General features: G+C 39.6%; 1 protein-coding gene across 2 annotated transcripts in view; it reads right to left on the bottom strand.

Moving 5' to 3' along the window:
• Nucleotides 1–19967, bottom strand: part of col16a1 (collagen, type XVI, alpha 1) — a 53111-nt gene that overhangs the window by 9682 nt on the left and 23462 nt on the right. The window contains exons 7-48 of one of the 2 annotated variants that reach the window (XM_077549514.1): nucleotides 19215–19295; nucleotides 17861–17926; nucleotides 17405–17437; nucleotides 15274–15324; nucleotides 15097–15129; nucleotides 14956–15000; nucleotides 14485–14523; nucleotides 14298–14360; nucleotides 13020–13064; nucleotides 12823–12918; nucleotides 12662–12700; nucleotides 12552–12587; nucleotides 11954–11989; nucleotides 11755–11877; nucleotides 11271–11306; nucleotides 10879–10914; nucleotides 10472–10591; nucleotides 10200–10244; nucleotides 9801–9836; nucleotides 9665–9709; nucleotides 9176–9226; nucleotides 8945–9088; nucleotides 8799–8834; nucleotides 8261–8368; nucleotides 7981–8103; nucleotides 7850–7903; nucleotides 7728–7769; nucleotides 7484–7519; nucleotides 7361–7414; nucleotides 7198–7266; nucleotides 6749–6802; nucleotides 6408–6434; nucleotides 4963–5019; nucleotides 4830–4874; nucleotides 4681–4752; nucleotides 4264–4317; nucleotides 2843–2893; nucleotides 2643–2762; nucleotides 2490–2522; nucleotides 2347–2418; nucleotides 2220–2264; nucleotides 444–488 (exon numbers count right to left, since the gene is read on the bottom strand). In XM_077549514.1, the coding sequence (XP_077405640.1) occupies nucleotides 444–488; nucleotides 2220–2264; nucleotides 2347–2418; nucleotides 2490–2522; nucleotides 2643–2762; nucleotides 2843–2893; nucleotides 4264–4317; nucleotides 4681–4752; nucleotides 4830–4874; nucleotides 4963–5019; nucleotides 6408–6434; nucleotides 6749–6802; nucleotides 7198–7266; nucleotides 7361–7414; nucleotides 7484–7519; nucleotides 7728–7769; nucleotides 7850–7903; nucleotides 7981–8103; nucleotides 8261–8368; nucleotides 8799–8834; nucleotides 8945–9088; nucleotides 9176–9226; nucleotides 9665–9709; nucleotides 9801–9836; nucleotides 10200–10244; nucleotides 10472–10591; nucleotides 10879–10914; nucleotides 11271–11306; nucleotides 11755–11877; nucleotides 11954–11989; nucleotides 12552–12587; nucleotides 12662–12700; nucleotides 12823–12918; nucleotides 13020–13064; nucleotides 14298–14360; nucleotides 14485–14523; nucleotides 14956–15000; nucleotides 15097–15129; nucleotides 15274–15324; nucleotides 17405–17437; nucleotides 17861–17926; nucleotides 19215–19295 (2496 nt within the window). The remainder of the gene's footprint in view (nucleotides 1–443; nucleotides 489–2219; nucleotides 2265–2346; nucleotides 2419–2489; nucleotides 2523–2642; nucleotides 2763–2842; nucleotides 2894–4263; nucleotides 4318–4680; nucleotides 4753–4829; nucleotides 4875–4962; nucleotides 5020–6407; nucleotides 6435–6748; nucleotides 6803–7197; nucleotides 7267–7360; nucleotides 7415–7483; nucleotides 7520–7727; nucleotides 7770–7849; nucleotides 7904–7980; nucleotides 8104–8260; nucleotides 8369–8798; nucleotides 8835–8944; nucleotides 9089–9175; nucleotides 9227–9664; nucleotides 9710–9800; nucleotides 9837–10199; nucleotides 10245–10471; nucleotides 10592–10878; nucleotides 10915–11270; nucleotides 11307–11754; nucleotides 11878–11953; nucleotides 11990–12551; nucleotides 12588–12661; nucleotides 12701–12822; nucleotides 12919–13019; nucleotides 13065–14297; nucleotides 14361–14484; nucleotides 14524–14955; nucleotides 15001–15096; nucleotides 15130–15273; nucleotides 15325–17404; nucleotides 17438–17860; nucleotides 17927–19214; nucleotides 19296–19967) is intronic. The other variant, XM_077549515.1, reaches the window with a different exon arrangement.

Below are 19967 nucleotides of genomic sequence, written 5' to 3'. Positions count from 1 at the left end.
AAAAAAAAAAGACGTCATCACAATGTGATTACAATTGGTCCTAAAATTTGTGATTACTAAATGATTGTCGATGAGAAATACTAATTGGCAGCTGGCCAATCTGTGCGCAATCTCCACGGCAATGATGACGAATGCGTTCAGGTGCCGACCAACACACAATGCGCAACAGGAGACGCGAGCACCTGCTGGAAAGTGCTACTCCGCCACAAATGACTTGCACTCACACAGCTCATTCATCTAGCATCACAAGACGATACATCTGCATGGCGAGAGGAGGCTGTTGTATTGTGAGTAAGATCATCTGTGAACTTTTTTTTTTTTTTTTTTTAGTTATAGAACCACAAAATATATCCGACAGATGTAGGTCATGTCAAATGGATGACCCAAATAGACTGTCTGACATCTCGATGAAAATTTAATTCATGGTGTGATCGATTACTTACAGGTGAGCCGGGTGAGCCTGGAGGGCCTTGGAAACCTGGAGAACCCTGTGAACAAATGGCGATTACAAAATAAATGCATATACATATATATTGAGGGAATATATAAAGATGGGAATAAAGGAAATAAGGGTTTGAGTAAGGATGTACAAGAATGCAGTGCTTCAGAGTAAACAGGAGCCAGCTTCAAGGACGAGATAAGACCGAAGGCCAGAAGTCTGGGGGAGATTCCAGCCAGAAGCAGCCCGAAAACAACTTGGCGAAGAAAGGACGTCCAATCATAGAGAGCTAAAGTTAAAACTGCAGTAACACATAGCCAATAGAATTATGTTAGGATGTCTTTGTCTTGTGTGATTTGCATATTGTGTAGTATAACTATTCACTGGGGCAACTCGGATGGGACTACGTTGGCTGCTTGAGACAGAGACGTACAGAATTGTATTGATAGGGACCCGGGACCCCAGCTGTTTGTATTAGATTTGAATGTTAGGAATAAATCCACTCGTGTGTGAAAATGCCGGCTTCCTGATACCTTTCTATTGCAGAACGAGCATGCTATTGTTGGATGAGTGATAGTTTGGTAAGGTCACAAATTGGAGTCAGATTATTAACTTAAATTTATATTAATATAGCAATAAATTCCAACAATATACAGACGCTCCCCTACTTACGAACATTCGAGTTCCGAACAACGGTACATACGAACATTTCTGCGCGTACAGTATGTCGAAAAATGTTCGGAAAGAAATGCTGTAAGTTCGATTTTGGATTGCGCGTAGTGCTTCTTTCCGCCGCTAATACCGACGATTGGCGCTGTGAGAGCTCATTGGAGGCTGAGCAACGTGGCGAGGAGGAGGAGGAAGAAAACGCCGGTCCCCATGAAGCAGGAAATAACTTTTGAAGCCGATTCCGGCGACGACGAAGAATCTCTCATGATATAAAATCCTCCTCTTCCTCCTCCTCCATCATCTCCTTAAGCATCGAGTACATCTTCCAAAAGTAAGTTAAACTTCATTTTATTTATCTTATTACGTACATGTACATACTGTGTGTGTGTCTCGCTCTCTCTCTCTAACATACGTAGTACAGTACAGTACTGTACGTATTCTCTCCATTTTATTAAAAGTTTTTTTCAGTACAAACCAATGCAGGTTACTTGTACAAGCCTTAAACATACTTATATAAACCTTCAATATACTTATATAGGCTTTAAACATAAATTATAACACAAAATATAGCACTGAAGCAACTTACAAACAAATTCACCTTACGAACGATCGTCCGGAACGTAACTCGTTCGTAACGTGGGGAGCGTCTGTATATATAAATTTATATTAAAAAAACAAACATTTAAATAAATAAATACAAATATACCACATATAAATCACCACAATTGTCAGTGTTTCTTGTACATGATTTTCATTGAGTCCAGTAGGCAACAGTGCGTACCTTCTGGAAAATTGTAAACAAGTTTTCAGATCATTTGAATTCCAGCAGTGAAAGGTTCAAGGATGGCTGAAATTATTGTCAGCCTGTTCCCAAAACAACTGTTATTTTAGACTCTTATCTCCTGGTTTTGGTTGGGGGTCTCGATTGGTCCTGCCCTTCCTCGGGTTGACCAATCCGTGCCCTCAGCCTCTTGTGTCTGGCCCCAGGTATGTCTAGTTACCTCGTTAGTTTATGTGTATTTAGTTCCCTGGTTGTGGACAGTCGTTTTTTTTTTTTCTTTTTCATCTAAGAAAACCAATGAGTCAAATCTGCACTGTGGTAAATCTTTACCATAGTTCCCGGAAGTCCAGCTTGTCCTCTGTCCCCTGGTAATCCCTGTAGTAAAGATTAAGAAAGAATGTTTGTAAAAGTAAAAAAACAAAACACACACACAGTTTGCTAGCAAATGTAAACTCACAGACTCCCCGCGTACTCCCTGTGAACCAGGCACTCCTGGAACTCCAGGTGCTCCTGTACAGGTGCAGGGATCCTACAATGGCCAAGAAATAAAAACTAATAAAACTGCACAAAATTCCAAAGTGTTTGTGTCAATTGTCTGACCCTTGGGTCTGTTGCCTGTAGTTTCTCCAAACACTGCAAGCAGACAAGAAATCATTATAGAGATATATTAGTGTTTCCCCACCAACAATGCAAAAGCAGTAACAACGATTTGGTAATTTTTTGATGGGTAAGCTTAAATATGATCTTTCTTACGCTATCGCAGTTATCCACGGGAGTTACACCAGGCTTGCCCTGGTCTCCCTTTTCTCCTTTGGCTCCGGCCGTACCAGGCACACCTGGCATCCCTTGGGTACAGTCCCCAACACAAGATTTCTGCATAGAAAAGGTTTGTTTTTCTAACGTTCAAAACAATTTTCTGAGCGTGAACACAAGGGGATAAAAAATGAACTCACATCACTTTCTTCGTCAGAAGCATCTTGAGGCAGCAGCTGCAAGTCAGGCCTCTGCAAAAAATGACTTTTGATGAGTTTTCATTTTGGAACTCAGTATTAATTTACTTTTTTTGGGGGGGGTGGGGGGTTACATCATGAGCAAAAAAAGCACCTTCATTCTAAAACAGACCTTTAGGAAAAAAAACATTTTTTTTTTTTAAATTTATTTGTTTTTTTAAAAAAAAAGGAGAGCAATGATGATGTCAAATCGAATGAACAATACTGAGCTCTCCTGGAGAAAAGAAAAAAAAGACCTTTAGGATTAGTTCAGAATCCATTCTTACATATTAAGATTGTGTTTGATTGTTTTTTTTTAAGTTGTAAGGAAGCACAGAAAAACAAGATTGATTAACTCAAATGTAATATGTCAAATAAAATCCCCAAAAATCTACTCAGAAGTAAATATGGTGCAGCTTCAACTGTTTTTAAAAATGCAGGCACAAATGCTGTAATGATGTGTTCACCAACATGAAGGTCATATCGACCTTTTCAAACTTTCAGATTTTTTTCTGTGCACCATTTTTTTTTTTAATGCCGGAACTTTTTGTTCCCTGACGCACACACTGAAATCCGACTTTTTTTTATAGCTAGCAGCTAGTATGCATAATCTTCAATATTAATGAGGAATATGTCAGACAATATGCAAATCTTTTTGTGTTAATATTAGGGTTGACTCTCTTTAACTGTGAGAGTTTAATTTGGTAAAGGTCAGCAGAAATTCACACTTTCTTAAAAAATAGAGTATGTAAATGATTAATAGTTAAATACTGTATATCAAAACATCAAACATTTTCTGAAGCCTAAAAATACAAAATATTCCCAGTTTACAATGCATATTTAATACAAGCATAGCATACAATATATAGCATGTATTAATTCTAAATCATACTGCTGGAAAAAAAATTGGCATGATTTAGGAGCATATTTCAGCATTTGTTTATCACGCTATTTAACTCAGCAGAAAATGTGGCTTGCGCTATGTTTACAGTATGTTCCCTGCAGCAAAAGTAGCCCCGCTTGCGTATGAAACGTAGTATCGTAGTATTTTTTCTCCGTATCCAAGTCTATAATATAGTATATTCTCTCCCGGCCCGTTACATCCTGATGGAATCCCTCACGTTTCTGATATTTTGTCAATACGCTTAAATGTATTTGCAAGTACGTTCAAACGTGTTTCCAAATATGTTTAAACACATTTAATTATGTTCAAATGTATTTTCAAGTACGTTCGAATGTACTCAAATATACATATAATGTTATGCATATCGTGACAGGTTGTTCTCTTGTAAAGATACAGTCATTGGATAACTGTTCTCGGGTGTTACTTGTGCACTAAGTAGAAGAATGCCACCTCAACTCCTTCTCTCTCTAATTTTACTTACAACGTATCCAGGCAAACCCGGTTTTCCCGGTATCCCGTCGTTTCCGGGGATACCCTGAAAGAAGGAACTGAGGTTGAACTGATTTGTTGCCAATCGAGGGATAACCACTCCCATCTCCACCAGAGGTCAAGGCAAAGTCAAAGGGTGAGGATCAAAAGAGATTAAACCTGTTCCTTGCATGAAGCATTAGTGCGCTTTTACTGTTTCATCTTGATGACTCGGGTTGCATACCTACAATTTACTGAAGTCATTCCAGCATGCATTTTTATTAACCATCAATTTTCTTTTAGGAGCCCAACCAAGCAAGCTAAAAGCCTCAACTGGAAGTAGCTTGAAGCTCAATTCAGGGCCAAAGATCTACCGCTGAATTGAACTTTAGAGAGAATCCCCCCACCACCCTATTCCTATGTCTCTTACTGGAGGTCCTTCAAGTCCATTGGCACCATAAGGTCCAGGTGGGCCCGGTGGTCCTGGTGGTCCTGGGGGTCCCTGCAACAAACAACCAAAACATAACATTGCACATTCTTAATTCAAAACAATGAAGACTATTAGCACATAGATCAGACCTGAGGCCCGGGCTGCCACGTGCCTATCACGGCTCCGGGAGCTCCCTGGAAGGAGAGAGGCATCAAAATCAAGCTCTTGCACAAACAGAATGCACATATAATTCTGTAAATCTGAATTTGAATCTGAACTCACAGGTCCTCCTGCACCTGAATGCATCGGCGTTATGCAGTTGCACTCGCCAGCGTCACCCTAAAAAAGCATGATAACGTGAAATATAGCCTTCAAAAATAGATACAATCTATGTTTTTAATTCTGACATTTTATGCATTAGGTGACTCATTCCGGCCCAAGATTAAAAGCTCTGAATATTGTTAACGCTCCATTAATTCCCAGAGTTGTATTAGATGAAATTGTTACCTCAAACTGTGCTGTGCAAGCACAGAGTGAACTAGAAAATGTGCAATGCAAAGCAGGTGTAATTCCCTCAAACCCTTGATTGTATTCACTATACATCAAGTACTTGTATTAACGGAAAACATTTAATCATTTCCCCTGAGTTTGGTTGACTTAAATAACTTTATCCTTCATCCTAACTTTTTCCAACAGATTCTATCCTACCAATTAAAAGTGCATCTCTACTATAGTTTTTGGTAGTTGTAGGATTTGGGGCACCCCTGGGGCACCTCCTGGTGATTTGGGGGCACTTCTGAACCACTTCCTGTTGATTTTGGAGCACTTCCTGTTCAATTTGGGAATCTTCTTGTTGATTTTGAGACACTTCCAGATCACTAGTGGTTGTAGTAGTACTACTAATTCTAGTAGTAATTGTAGCACTTGTAATAGTAGTTGTACTACTTATGGTAGTAGTACTTGCAGTACTAAGAATAGTTATAGTACCTGTAGTACTGGTAGTCATAGTAGTAGTAGTATTCTCTACTACTATTACTACTACTACTACTACTAGTAGTAGTTGTTGTACTACTAATTCTAGTACTAATTGTAGTACTTGTAATAGTAGTTGTACTACTTATGGTAGTAGTACTTGCAGTACTAAGAATAGTTATAGTACCTGTAGTACTGGTAGTCATAGTAGTAGTAGTATTCTCTACTACTATTACTACTACTACTACTACTACTAGTAGTAGTTGTTGTACTACTAATTCGAGTAGTAATTGTAGTACTTGTAATAGTAGTTGTACTACTTATGGTAGTAGTACTTGCAGTACTAAGAATAGTTATAGTACCTGTAGTACTGGTAGTCATAGTAGTAGTAGTATTCTCTACTACTATTACTACTACTACTACTACTACTACTAGTAGTAGTAGTTGTTGTACTACTGCTACTATACTATTTTCTCAACTCCACATACTCTAATGGTTGGGTAATCTGCTAAATATGCTAAGTAACAGTTTTAGGCAACTGGTTATCTGATGAATATGCTAAGTAACAGTTTTAGGCAACTCCTGACAAAAAACTCAAACTACTCTTGTTTACAGGCCACAATTCACTTGTCACCTCTACTGCTTCTCTCTCTATGTCCCATTGCCAGTGTGTGCGTGTGATTACCATCTGTTCCCCCCCTCTCATATTCTAGCCCCTGCGAGATCACTTCATCCAAACAAAATGGTAGACTTACCTTGTCCCCCTTAGCTCCATCAAGTCCCTGCAAGAGTCGACACACACAGAACACACACGCACATACACTTGTTTGTTAATCAAGAAGAAAGCTCAGGGCCATGAGCTGAGCACAGATCAGGGGACCGTGGACGTGATGGCAGAAGACAACGCCTCTGTTCTAGATAGAGGCACACGTTCTTGGTTATCAATGTTGCCTAAAATCAAGGGCAGTTAAAAAATACGCAAAAAGGACATGATACCCTTGGCAGATGCTAACACAAGGAGGCAACAAAACAATTTTAACTTGATAAATGTACAAAAATGTGTTAAATAACTAAATAAATTAACAAGAAAACTCACAGGTCTGCCATCAGCTCCAGGAGATCCGTGGGAGCCGGGTTCACCGTCTCTACCCTGTGGGCGCAAAGCCAAAAGGGTTGGCAACAATGCGTGCTCATGCAATGGTTAATTGACCATATTTTTTGGACTATGAGTCACTCGGAGTACAAGTCGCATCAGAAGAAGAAAAAAAACAAGGTCTGGTTCTTTTTGAAACTTCAGTTCCAAATTACGGAAAGTTGTTCCTTTTTTGTTTAAAATGACTTACCTTAATTAGAATTCCATGTAAGTAGAATCTAGATTGGTTATTGCACCTTTTAGTGCTATAAATAGTAAATCCTTGTTGTGGCAGATGCTGTACAAGTCAGACCTGAGTCTAAGTTGCATGAGCAGCCAAACGATGAAAAAAGTGTGACTTATAGTATAAAAAATACGTTAATCGTTTACAAAAAAATGCAGTTATATCATACTGGTGGTCCAGTTTTGCCGAAGCCCATCGGCCCTTGCGGTCCCGGAGGCCCAGCATCTCCTCTCAGGCCCTGTGAATAGGAAAACACCAATTATGTTTGACTGCATGACTACAAATAGAATACATCAGAGATAGCAGCCTGTAGAAATAATGAAAAAGTTCACCTTTTCCCCAAAAGGACCTGCAGGGCCAGTCGTTCCTCTGGATCCAGGAGGCCCCTGAAACATTTTTTTTTTAGACTTTCAAATGTTAAAAAGTACAATTTTATCAATAAAGCTAAAACTTACAACAATACCGGGAAGTCCTCTTGGTCCTTCGATGCCCTTTGAGAAAAGTAATGTGGTCAACGAGTTCTTTCTCCAAACTGCATTAAGTCGTGGTCAAATAAACAATGAATTGACTTTCTGAATTTGGCCTTGATTTACAAGAGCATGATTATATTGTATCTGGCAGGCAGGAAAAATGTAAACACAGACAATGCGGAATAATTTGGAAAGGCTAGAATCTGTAAGTAACCAACATCTGCCTTACTTGTGGACCTGGTAGGCCGACTCCTGCAAGTCCAGGTTCTCCCTGCATGGGGCATAGCAACATAATCCTTGAAATGCTTTTAAACATCCCAGCAACAACAAACAGTAAATTGACGCTCATACCTGGCTCCCTTTAAGACCAGGAGGACCTTGAATGCCTGGTAAGCCTGGTTTTCCCTAAATATAAGGTATGTGATGCAATTATCACCTATTGTTGAGTCGTAAGACACAACTCGAAAACATGCTTTGCTCACAATTTTGCCTGCTTTCCCTGCTCCCGGGGGGCCAGGCTCTCCCCTCTCTCCTTTTGGCCCGGGCACAGCCACACCATCACCCACTGCAGTGCCCAGAGATGAACAGCTGGTACAGGCATCACCCTGGCAAAACAGATAAAATGAAAGATGTTGAACCCTTGAAAAAGTAGTTAGCATAATTAGCAAGTCCAATCACCCTAGTAATAGCTTATAGTTGCAAACATTTAAGTATTTTACACTAATGCATCCAATGGCAAAATAATGGAAGATTGATAAGCACCTTCTCTCCCTTGAGGCCCGTTCGTCCATCTTGACCTTGCTCTCCAGGGAGACCTGGAACTCCAGGAGCACCATCGTCTCCAGAATCCCCTTTGTCACCTTGGTTGCCCTGATAACAAAAGCATATTCCTGCTTCTGGGTATGTTGTTGTGGTGGTGCTAGTCGTTAAAATGTGAATCTTGTGCACCACTATGGGCTCTGACTCAAGCCCTGAGGCACGCTCCACTTTAAAATTTACAAAATGTTTTTTTCAGAATTTACATGTAGTTAAGGAAGTCTGGTTCGGTTGATGGCTGATTTATTCATCATTTGTTAGCAAAATTATTTTGGGACAGAGTTTCTGGACTCAACTCTTAACCTAACGACCTATTTAGGCCTACATGGCTTGTTTTATGAAGCTTATGAAGAAAGCAGGTTTATTTATGTGTTTTCCTTTTTCGTTTTCGGCTGAGACAAGGCTTGCTTAATGTTGTGTGAAGTTGTTGATAGGACTTGGGTGGGTATCTCAGAATACACAGCACAGCTTTTCCGAATCTTACCTTATCTCCTTTCTCTCCAGCAGCACCCGGGGAGCCCTGTGTGGGTGTAACACAGTGAACATGTTTTCCAAGACACACTCTGAAAAATTCTCAGATTTATCTTGTTGCAATCTATTTGGATTTATTTCTGTGTTTAGTATCGGCACCTGTTTGCCTTCTACTCCAAATCCGGGAAGTCCAGGGGTGCCCGGAGGGCCTGGTTCACCTGGGTTGCCTCTTGTTCCCTCTGGTAATTTGATGCTGGCAGGTCCGCTGCCAACCTCGTATGGCTGACATACTCCGCACTTGCCCTTTCGAAGGACAAAGGTTAAAGAAGATTAGTTAGCATGACAATCCTGTTGAAGCACACAATGGATGCGTCCATATGTCTTTCATACCGGCTCGCCTTTCTGGCCAGGAAGACTAAGACCGGGTAGCCCAATCGCTCCCTGTAAATATATTTAGGTCACAAAAGACAGTGTCACTATTATATTTTACAGAACATAACATATATATATATATATATATATATACATATATATATATATATATATAGATGTGAGTAAGGTTGTCTAGAAATAGCAATGGTGTCACTTTCATTTAAAAAAAACTAAGGATATAACATGACCTTAGTGATGGCACTGTACGGTTACCGTACAACCGGGTATAATGAGGAGACGGTAAAATACCGCCAACTCAAGTTGAGAGCATATTATTAAAACATTGGAATACCGTATATGCTTTGTTTATATATATATATATGTGTGTTGGTGTCATAGCTCATTGGGAGACAATACTTAATGACTCAACTTACAACTAAGTATGCACAAATAATGAACAAACAGGAATGTCGTTTTTATCCAAGCAGCTCGAAATACTTTTCATACCTTTTCTCCATCCTTGCCAGCAGATCCTTTAGCACCAAGTTTTCCCTATTTTTTGGGATGATAATCTTTTCATGATTTGACAGGATCATGATGTGTATCAGAACATTGAGTTTCAAAGAGCTTTATCCGAACTCACCGGCTTACCATCAGCTCCTCTTCTGCCTGCATTACCCTGCAGATAAGCACATGAGAAAAAAATAAAAACTTGAATATTTCAAATTAATAAAAAGGGATGTGTCTTTTGAATTGGTAATTCATGGTTCATCCTGTGACGCACCTCCAAGGCAAGCGTGTCAAATCCATTTAATTCATCTCTATCTACGATTTTCACCAACAGCCTCCCTGCTAACTAAAATTCCTATAACAGTCTAGAATGAAAATTAGTGAACCACAGTGATTACTTCGGTCCTGTGCTCCATTAAAATAACCATTTTAAAAAAAACAACTGAATGAATTCCCTGCATACAAGTCTTAAGCGAAGCCTGCTATTGAGGTCACCTACTCTGAGTCGTGTTTCTTATTTATGTTATGTTACCTTCTCTCCTCTTGGGCCAGGTGGTCCTACATTTCCAGCATCTCCCTATGGGGGGAGAAAAAGTGAAACAATGCATCATTTTAATGAAGGTCCTTATCGCAGCTCACACATGCAAGGAAAACCACTGATGCAAACAAAAACAAAAATGCACGTATAGTCAAAGAAAGACAATTACCCAATCAATTTCATGCTACCATATCTCTGCTTCCTTTTCTGGAAAGTTCTATAAACAAGCAAGAGTAATTATTACGGAACTCTCCGAAAAGACCTACTTGTTCTCCTTGATTTCCAATGCCTGGTTCTCCTTTTTGGCCCTTCACTTGCAGAGTTTGAGCCCCAACCAGATTTGGGGGCAAATCGCCCAAGGTGGGGCACACAGAACAGGGCTCACCCTGAACAACAGGAACAAGTTTAATATAAGCGTCATGGATATTTATGAAAACTGTTGTTTCAACTGTGACATACTGTAAAACCCCATGAATAATACTATATACTATATATTTTTGGGGGGTATTATACATGGGACTTAAAAAGATATTAACATTTTTCACAGTTTAGGTATTGACATTCAGAAATACATTAAAAGACCTTAATCATAGATATGGGAAAATAAAAAATTATATAAAACACGGGTGCGTATTGTAGACGTAAATTTTCCGGTAGTACATGTCAAACTGACCTTTTCTCCTTTAACACCATCTGATCCTCCTTCTCCCTGTAGAAAAAAAAAAATCAAATTATAATTCTTAATCGCAACGGTCTCTGATGAACAGTATTTGCTTGGAGATGTCGTGTCTTGGGAAGCATACGGGTCACTGTAATTAGGCAGATGCGGGATGTGTGGGCATAGCAAAGTGCTCGGGTGGGCTTGGCACACATGTGGGCATAGATGGAGCAAGTCGGCCATGTGTGAGATCACTCAAAGGAAATGCATTCCCATTTCCATCTGCTTTCGGTGAGGCCCCTCTGCAAAAGCCTGTGCGTACCCGAATGTGTTTGAGCATGTACTTGCGCTAAATATAGAAGAGACGTAAACAGTAAATAGTAAATGAAGAAGTAAGAACTCTATACCTTCTGTCCGCCCTTTCCATCCACACCTTGAAGTCCCTGGTGAATATTGAGATAAGAAAGATGTTATTTGTCAGTGAGTGAGGTCATATCCGACTTTGTTTCTCTCTGCTACTGCAAACGTATCCACCTTCAATAACAGACGACAGGTGACAGATCCTTGCAATATGCAAAATTTTTGCAGAGGATTTCATATTCCCACACACCTATCATTTCTGATTCCATTTGAAAAGATACTAAATGAGCAGAATGAGAAACTGCTTCCCTTAGAGCCTCTGCAATACTTTGGGTAAGTTACAGCGACAGTTACCAGCCCAAGGCCAATATCTTTCTGCGGAATTGTAAGAAAAATGCAATGCATATGCTGCAAAGACTGTTTTTCAGTTGTTCAAAAAATGTGTAATAACGAGTACGGCAAGGCTGTAAAAACGTCAAACGTATCAGAAAGGGCAGGTTCAGAACATTTTAATGTAAATAATCAACTTACAGGTGGTCCTCTCTCTCCAATTCCTGGTAATCCGGGTTCTCCTTTCGAGCCCCTCATACCTTGCAAAGCCACCGTGTTACCGAAATCAACGGGCAATGTGGGGCACACTTCGCAGGGGTCGCCCTGAAAATGAAAGTCAACACATTCTATTGAAGCAAAATCACAAAATGTTAAAAATGATGTTTACTGGCTGTAATACCTTTTCTCCTTTATGCCCTGCTGGTCCTCGTGGTCCCTAAGAGTTGAGCAAGCATGTATAGTTTATGAATCAGATAGAAGCAAACTAACAAACAGATGACATCAGTTAACATTTAATCTAGATCAGTTCTTAACCTGGGTTGGATTGAACCCCACGGGTTCGGCGGAGGTCAAGATACACACCCGACTGAAACCAATCGCAATGATGTGCCCCGCCTGGCCATCATTGGCTGCAGGTGATCATGCTACATCACTTGGCTTATTTGTGCTTAAGGGAATTTGGTGCGCTATTTTATTCCCTTAATACTAACTATGTCAAGCAAAAAAGAGAGTGGTTGGACAAATATGTGCAATATGAATTCACACATATAACGGAACGTATGGTGTTCCACGGGGTTCTCTTCTGGGGCCTCTGCTGTTTTCATTCTATCTGCTGTCCCTACATTAAATCTTAAGAAAACCCATATCAAAAATAAAAAATCATATATAACCTCCAACAAGGTTAAGAACCAATGGACCAGATCAAACACATTCAGTACAACTGGTTGAATAGACCCTAAGACTTTTTCACATTACTGCATGTCTTAAAAGTATCTCACTGGATCGCCGGGTAATCCGCCAGGTCCAGGTTCACCCTGTTGAGGACAGAACATTAAGTGGGCAAAAAGAAAGAAAGACTGTACCAGAATAAGTACAATTATAAACTCACCAAGTCTCCTTTTGCACCACCAGGCTGACCAGGAGGGCCCTTGAGAAGAACACAATTTTTTATCCTCATCCCAAATTCAATTCCCCGTCTCAATTTAATGTTTACCATTCAATCTAGTAAAATGACACCTGTGGATTAGTGGATTTACTTGAATTACTCACAGCTGGACCTGGCTTTCCAACTCCGGGCGGGCCTGGATGTCCGGGCAACCCTGGCTCCCCTGCCAAGCCTTCCGGACCCACTGATCCTGAAGTACCCTGTTAAAAAGGTCAATCCAGATCTGTTCTATACTGATGCGACAGTGAAGATGTGACACAGAGGGTGATAGAAAGATAGCTACGATTTAATGCACACAGACCTTCTGTCCCTTGGGGCCGACAACACAGATGGAGCCTGCTCGACCCTGGAAAATGATGACAGACAGAAAAAAAGTGTGACGGTGTCAGTACAGGTCAGCGACATAATCAATGTCAGCCTGAGTAACGGAACGACATCTCCAAAACTCTCTCTTCAAAAATTGTCAAAGGCGTCTGTTAATTTCCCACGTGTTAGACATCTTAAAACCAGAACTAGCTGAATATTCTACTGTGTATGAGGCATTATCTTCAGCTTTTGAGGCCAATTTCTGTCTGCCTAATTCCAGTCACATCAACAAGCACATTTATATTCGCCACGTCAGATGGATGGAGGCTTAAGAAGAATCTATCCTCTGCCAAATCCATCTGTCGCAAAAACCACTTAGCCTGGTGAACGACTGAACACGAGTGTCTGATGCTTGAACCGGGGGGGAATATCTCAGAGCAGACGTACGCGTTGTAATTTGTTCCTCAAAACTTTCCGTTGCGACTGCAGGATCACCACTCCGAACTGGGAAGATTAAAAGGTTTAAATCTTCCAGAATAGGGAGCTGTCTGCGTGCCAGACGGAGAGCCCGGTCAATGAGGCGGCATTGATTGTGCAAGCTTTGTTGCTCTAGTCTAATCTAACCGGCATTACTAGACTGACTTCAAGCTGGGGCAGAGAATGGGGATGAGATATCAATGGGAGTCTGAGCTTGAAGATTAATGCCATATAGGTTGAGTGAATATATGTATGCCCTTAGTCTGATAAAAGTCCCCTTGTGTGCTGATATCTGTCCATGAGCATTTACGGCATTGGCGGGAAAATCCTGGGAGTAACACACATTTTTTTTGCAAATCAAATCAAACGTCAATTGTCCACTTAGCTCACACTAAGTGAAAGATTATTAGAAAAGGTTAGTCCATTTACCATTTATTGGTATGTTATGCATTTTTGTTCATTCATAGTATTTACTGATAATAAGCAAATCAGGGGACTGTATTGTACACAAGTATGGAGATATATATATTTTTTAAGGGTGATTTTGAGGGGGCTGTATTATATGCAGGATTTTACGGTAGTTGGGTATTTTCTGGAGCCTACAGTCCAATTTTGATTACCCAGAGACTGTATTTATACATACAGTTACAATGTCAGTAATGGCTGCGAGTCATTTAGAGGATTTGTGCACATGTTGGAAAATAAACCAATTTGAATGCACCTTTGCACGGTGATGTTGACCTGGTCTCAATTAGTGTACAATTTCCAAGCGGACAAGAAAATGAGAAACACCTACATCCTTCCCTGGAGTGCCCGTGAGACCCTGTGGACCAATGTTACCCTTCTGACCTTTGAGTCCCTGGCAAGAGGCAGATAAAAAGATGAGAAACTCACCGAGGGAGCGAGGGGGAATTAAAGAGGCAAAAATTAACAAGCTGGTCTAGAGCAAGGTCAGGCCTTCTTCGTTTCTTAAAACCTTTCACCTTCAATTCAGCTGCTTCACCCCAGTTGGCAGGCAGCGCCTGTAGAGGGAAGAAGCACTCTCAAATCAATGACCTGATTCTAAAAAGTGCATATCACACACACCACTGGTGCAAAGCAAAACAAGACTGCAACTCGTCAGACCAGCCAAGAGGACAACCAGCGAGAAACCTCTGCTCCACAATACACACACACGACCTGAAAGGATGCATGCATAATGCAGACGAAACACAGGCATGACACTCAAATAAACTTTACAATTTAGATGCAGTAAAATCTTACTCAAGCCTAACCAGACTGACATTTGCAGCGGGGACACTCTGACTCACTCACCAGTTTTGAAAAAAAAAAGACGTGAAGCATACAATCATTCGCAGTAAAAAGACGTTTTGAGGAAAGCTGCTGAAGGGTTAGGAGTTTTTGGATGCAGTAGGAGGTGGCGTTTTGACCTGTAGCCGAGGATTGGCACTCACCATATCTCCTTTCTCTCCCTTCTCTCCCTTGATTCCTCCGGCACACTGAGGTTACAGACACACGGTTGCCATGTTTTATCATCGGAGGCCACTTAATAATTTTTGCTGCACAACAGCCCAGTTGCGGGTGAAGTTACCTACCGAACCTGATTGGAAGCCAGAACAGTCATCACCCTAGGAAAAAAAAAGGTAACATAAAAAAATATTTTTCTTTGTGGTTCAATGTAGCACTTTACAGCACAAGGCATGTCAGGGCACGTAATGACTCGACACATTCCGCTGGTATTAACCCATATGTATGCACAAAGTATGACTCACCCGGTTGCCTTTTTCCCCTTTGATGCCAGAACTTCGGGCAATATTTAGAACCTGAAACGATCACACACACACAAACACGCATGAACAGCACCAAAACAAAACATCACAATAATCAAATTATGGATTGCAAAGTGCTGAAAGCAACACCTGAACGGTTCTTATATTGATTTAAACGGTTATATAACAGCAACAGTTCTTATATATATATATATGTATATATATATATGTATATATATATATATGTATATATATATATATATATATATATATATATATATATATATGAACATATGGGTGAGCAACTATATATATATATATAGATATGCCACCACCTGGTAACAGCAAAAACTGAAACATCCTCCTTAAGGTGTGAATTTGAAACATACGGGTATATATATATATATATATATATATATATATATATATATACACATACCCAATTACATATATATATATAATATATTTATTATAATTATACCTGTTACCTGGTAACAGCAAAAACTGAAACATTCTCCTTAAGGTGTGAATTTGAAACATACGGGTATATATATATATATATATACATACCCAATTACATATATATATATAATTGGGTATATATATATATTATATATATATATATAAATATATATTATATATATATATTTATTATAAATATATATATATATACAATTGGGTATATATATATATATATATATATATATATTATATATATATATATATATATACCCGTACGTTTCAAATTCACACCTTAAGGAGGATGTTTCAGTTTTTGCTTTTACCAGGTGGTGGCACTATTTCATAAAAATAAACATCCCTACATTGCTGCAGTTTACAGTTAAAAAGGATGTGGGATGTGCACATGCACTCACACATTACCCCATAGCACCCATGGGAGACAGGGATCAGTAGGAATGTTAGATTCCCTTAGCACTCGACGGAGTGGAGCAGATGCTCTGCAACAGGAGGGGCCCCGCACAACCCAAACTGGATGGTCATTAAAAAAAATTGCTCGACTTTTTTGAATAATAAGTAACTACATCACGAGTCAGCCTTCCACCTGCTGTCTGTGAGCTTTCACACACCATAAAGTGCATATCTTATTGTCGCTGCAACTATGTCTGCATGCAGGCCAGTTTGCACAGGCGCATAGTGCTGCTTGCCTCCTCCCCCTTACGCTGTTTTGAAAAGCAAACCTAAAGCCATCAGTGACAGTGATGACTCACTGTTTCCAAGCTCTTGTCTCTGATAGTGGACTTAGTCAGGCCCTTGCAGTTAAAAGCTCAAAGGATTTTTCCGTGTTGTTGACACGGAGTGTAAGTAATGCCACTTTCATTGTGCATTGTTTCATTTTTGCCTCACAAAAGGAAATCAGTGATTCTATTAAAAGTTAGCAGAACAAAAAAAAAAACTGTGATGAGATTTGGTTTCAGGCACAGCATTAGTTAAGTCGGCTGAACGGAAGCCAATTTGACCCTCCGATTTGATTCATTAAAAATAATAACATTATGTATTTGCCTTTTATAGTATATCCGGGGATTCCTACGGGTGCAATGCGTATTTTTGCCCCCGAAAAACAGTTGCCTGTGCAATTTGTCCACATTTGTTCACTTATGTGTCTTTGCAAGAACTTTCTCCCTCAGTGGCAGCGCCCCAACCCTAATAACCTACATTGAGGAAGTCTGGGATTGCGGCCAGGTGTGCACGGGTAAGCACACACAGCAGCAACATAATGAAGCATCCAGAGTTTTGTGTTCTATTTGTGAAAATAACACGCCTGTTGTAGGTGAATGACAAAATTTATCAAGCAGGCGCAACTCCCGAGTGAGCCGCATAATGAGGTGAAAATCAGTCCTCAGTCAGTCAAAAAGGTGGGCGAGGGAGGAAAAGAGAAACAAAGGAACACTAGTTTTTTTTCAACCGCATGCATCAACTACAGATACATAAAAACAGACACAACAAATGCATGACCTGCATATCTCTAAAAAAAAAAAACATCACCCGAAGCCACACAAAAATAAAAAGGTTTAGTCTAAAATTACACCATAAGATAAACAATTTACTACAAGATGAAAATTCAATGAAGTGATAAGGCTTTGATAAATGTAAGCTTTTGAATAAAGAGATTTACTTTCTCTGCCAGATCTTTGGATGAGAAGATTTCCTTTTTAGAGAAGAAAAAGTACAGATTAGTCACAAAAACAACAGACAGCTTTGTGCCACAGTTCAAAACAATAATGCTACTAACAAAACAGTTTTTTTTAATAATGGTCAATAATGATCATTATAATCCTGTACTCCATATTCCATTAATAAGAGTGATGAAATTTAGAGAGAGTGCAACACAGAAAAATTGCCCTTATGTTGCTGTGGGAAAACGGTATACGAACATTTGACAGGCATAATATTCACCATGGAAATTAGAGGAGAAAAATAACTCCCATAGGTTGCATAAGACACTTTTTTTTTTTGTAGTGTTTTGACATGGCCTGCGGATACAGAACAAGCTATATATATATATATATATATATATATATATATATACAGTATATATATTTATATGTTGGGTTTATGTACTATTTGTTACCTGGCCAAAAGTGTTTTCCAAGTCATTTTCTGCGGCCCGTCGACTTTTGGAGGCATCCGGTGGGCACTGCAACCATGCAAGATAAAACTATTTTACATAATCGCACATGACAAGCAGAGATTCATATTAAAGTAGTCAAAGTATTGAACTTTTAACTGTGCGGCATTATGTCACTTCAAGGTTGAAATTCTCAATGGGTTTTTTTTAGAGACTGAAACTATACAACGCTACTGTATATGATGGCAAAGTAGTGATTTTGAAGAAGTGAGGATTCCAATTGATGCCGACAATATGCAAAACAGCAAATTTCACACTAAGAGTCCAGAGGCAGACATGCTAATTACTAATCCGCCATGCTGCCACATTATTCACATTTCTCTCTACTCAGTTATTTTAATGCAACTGAAACAAATCATGAGGCAAGACTTCTAGTATAATTGTATAACAATAAAAAGATGGGTACTTAAACGAATGAAGTGAACAGGTCAAATCTTGATGAAATACTTTCAGCGCAAACTATAAATACCACGATCATACTGTATATCCTGTATGGAAAGGATACTGTGTTCATTTTAAAGTATTTTATGGTGCATGAGTACGGAAGCGTTGAACTGCCAATATGGAGTAGGCTAAACAGTATTGACTGGGCTTTGTCATTTGAAGATACTGCAAAGTTGTTCAAATGTATTTATCAAGTCATCTGAACATCTTGTTAAAGTCATTCGAACGTAATGGTTAAGTCCTTTTGAACGTTTTGATAAAGTTGGCCACTTGCTAAAAACATTTTTTTCCCATATTGTCGTCGCGGAGAAATTTCCCGCAATTGTGCATACGCAAGATAACATCCCGCACTATAGCACGAAATGTTATGTTTTTAGCATTTAGCCTAAGTTTCACCAACACATTCGAACGACTTTACCAATACGTTGGAACAACTTTATAAATACATTCGACTGACTTTGCAGTTTGAGTGACATAACCCAGTCCACATTTGTCGTTCCACACTTCCGTACATGAGAGTGTGTGTAATTCTTGTAATTCTTTGGTCCTTCCTCGGGTCTCCTGACGGCCTCACGACTCTGGCTGGAAGTGTTCGGTTTAGGTGAACGGTATGGGATTTTTTAATAGGTTTTAGGTGAACTAATGAATACACACACGCACATACACATATTCACCCACAAAAAAAAAAAAAAAGAGAGAGTGTGTGCAATGTCACATCTGCTTGCCATTATGAAGTTGAGTCAATATTTAGGATGAGAAAGTGAAGCAGGTGCCTTATTTGGCTTGTCGGGAACGACACTAACTAAAGGGTAAAAAATGCCTAACCGGCAAAAATGCAAGTTACAAATCGTACTCGAGCTCCCGGTATTTCGCAGCAGGTCTCCTGGCTGGCTAGGGATGGATCACAGTAGAGCACCACCTGCTGAACGTCCATCTGAGAGAGAAACAGAGGGAGCAAGATAAATAATCTAAGCGTAAATGAGGCGGTAAACAAAGTTGAGAGCCAATTAAGCGCTCATTTATATTAAGTGTTGGCAAAGCACTTTGTCAGGAGGTTTTTGTGCTCGTGTGTGTATGAATACCCATTTCCTGTGTTAACCAAATACCCTGCATGCTTTCAGACTAATGAAGTTAATTGATCTTTAAACTAATATAAATGCCCGGGATTACTGGATCTATTCAACGTTAATAGGCCCGGCTCACGGCAGGCTCATTCTCCCAGGTAGTCTGCTTCTTTTTAATCATGACTGAACAAGATTGCCTCATCGAAAAAACAGCACCCGGGAGCGTAGGATACGGTCCAGAACACACACTCAAATACGAATATACACACGTACAAACACAGAGAAAGATTTTTCGGAACAAAGGGATTTCAGTACAAACATATTCTCTTATTCCCACTCATCACAGAGCCAGTGGAGGGTTCTTCAAACAGACTAATATGTTACTTAAAGAGTATACCAAGGGTTTGTTGTTATTACAAGGAACTACCAAGCCACTTAAAGTTCCGTACGTCCAATTGCATAGAAGTCTTTATAACAAGATAGACACAAAGATTAAGATTCTTAAGATTAAGAGCAAGGTTTGTAATAGCTCAAGAGATGTT

Source organism: Vanacampus margaritifer, chromosome 17 (assembly GCF_051991255.1).
Source record: "Vanacampus margaritifer isolate UIUO_Vmar chromosome 17, RoL_Vmar_1.0, whole genome shotgun sequence".
In the NCBI taxonomy this organism is placed as follows: domain Eukaryota; kingdom Metazoa; phylum Chordata; class Actinopteri; order Syngnathiformes; family Syngnathidae; genus Vanacampus; species Vanacampus margaritifer.
This window is presented reverse-complemented; position numbering and strand designations above follow the sequence as displayed.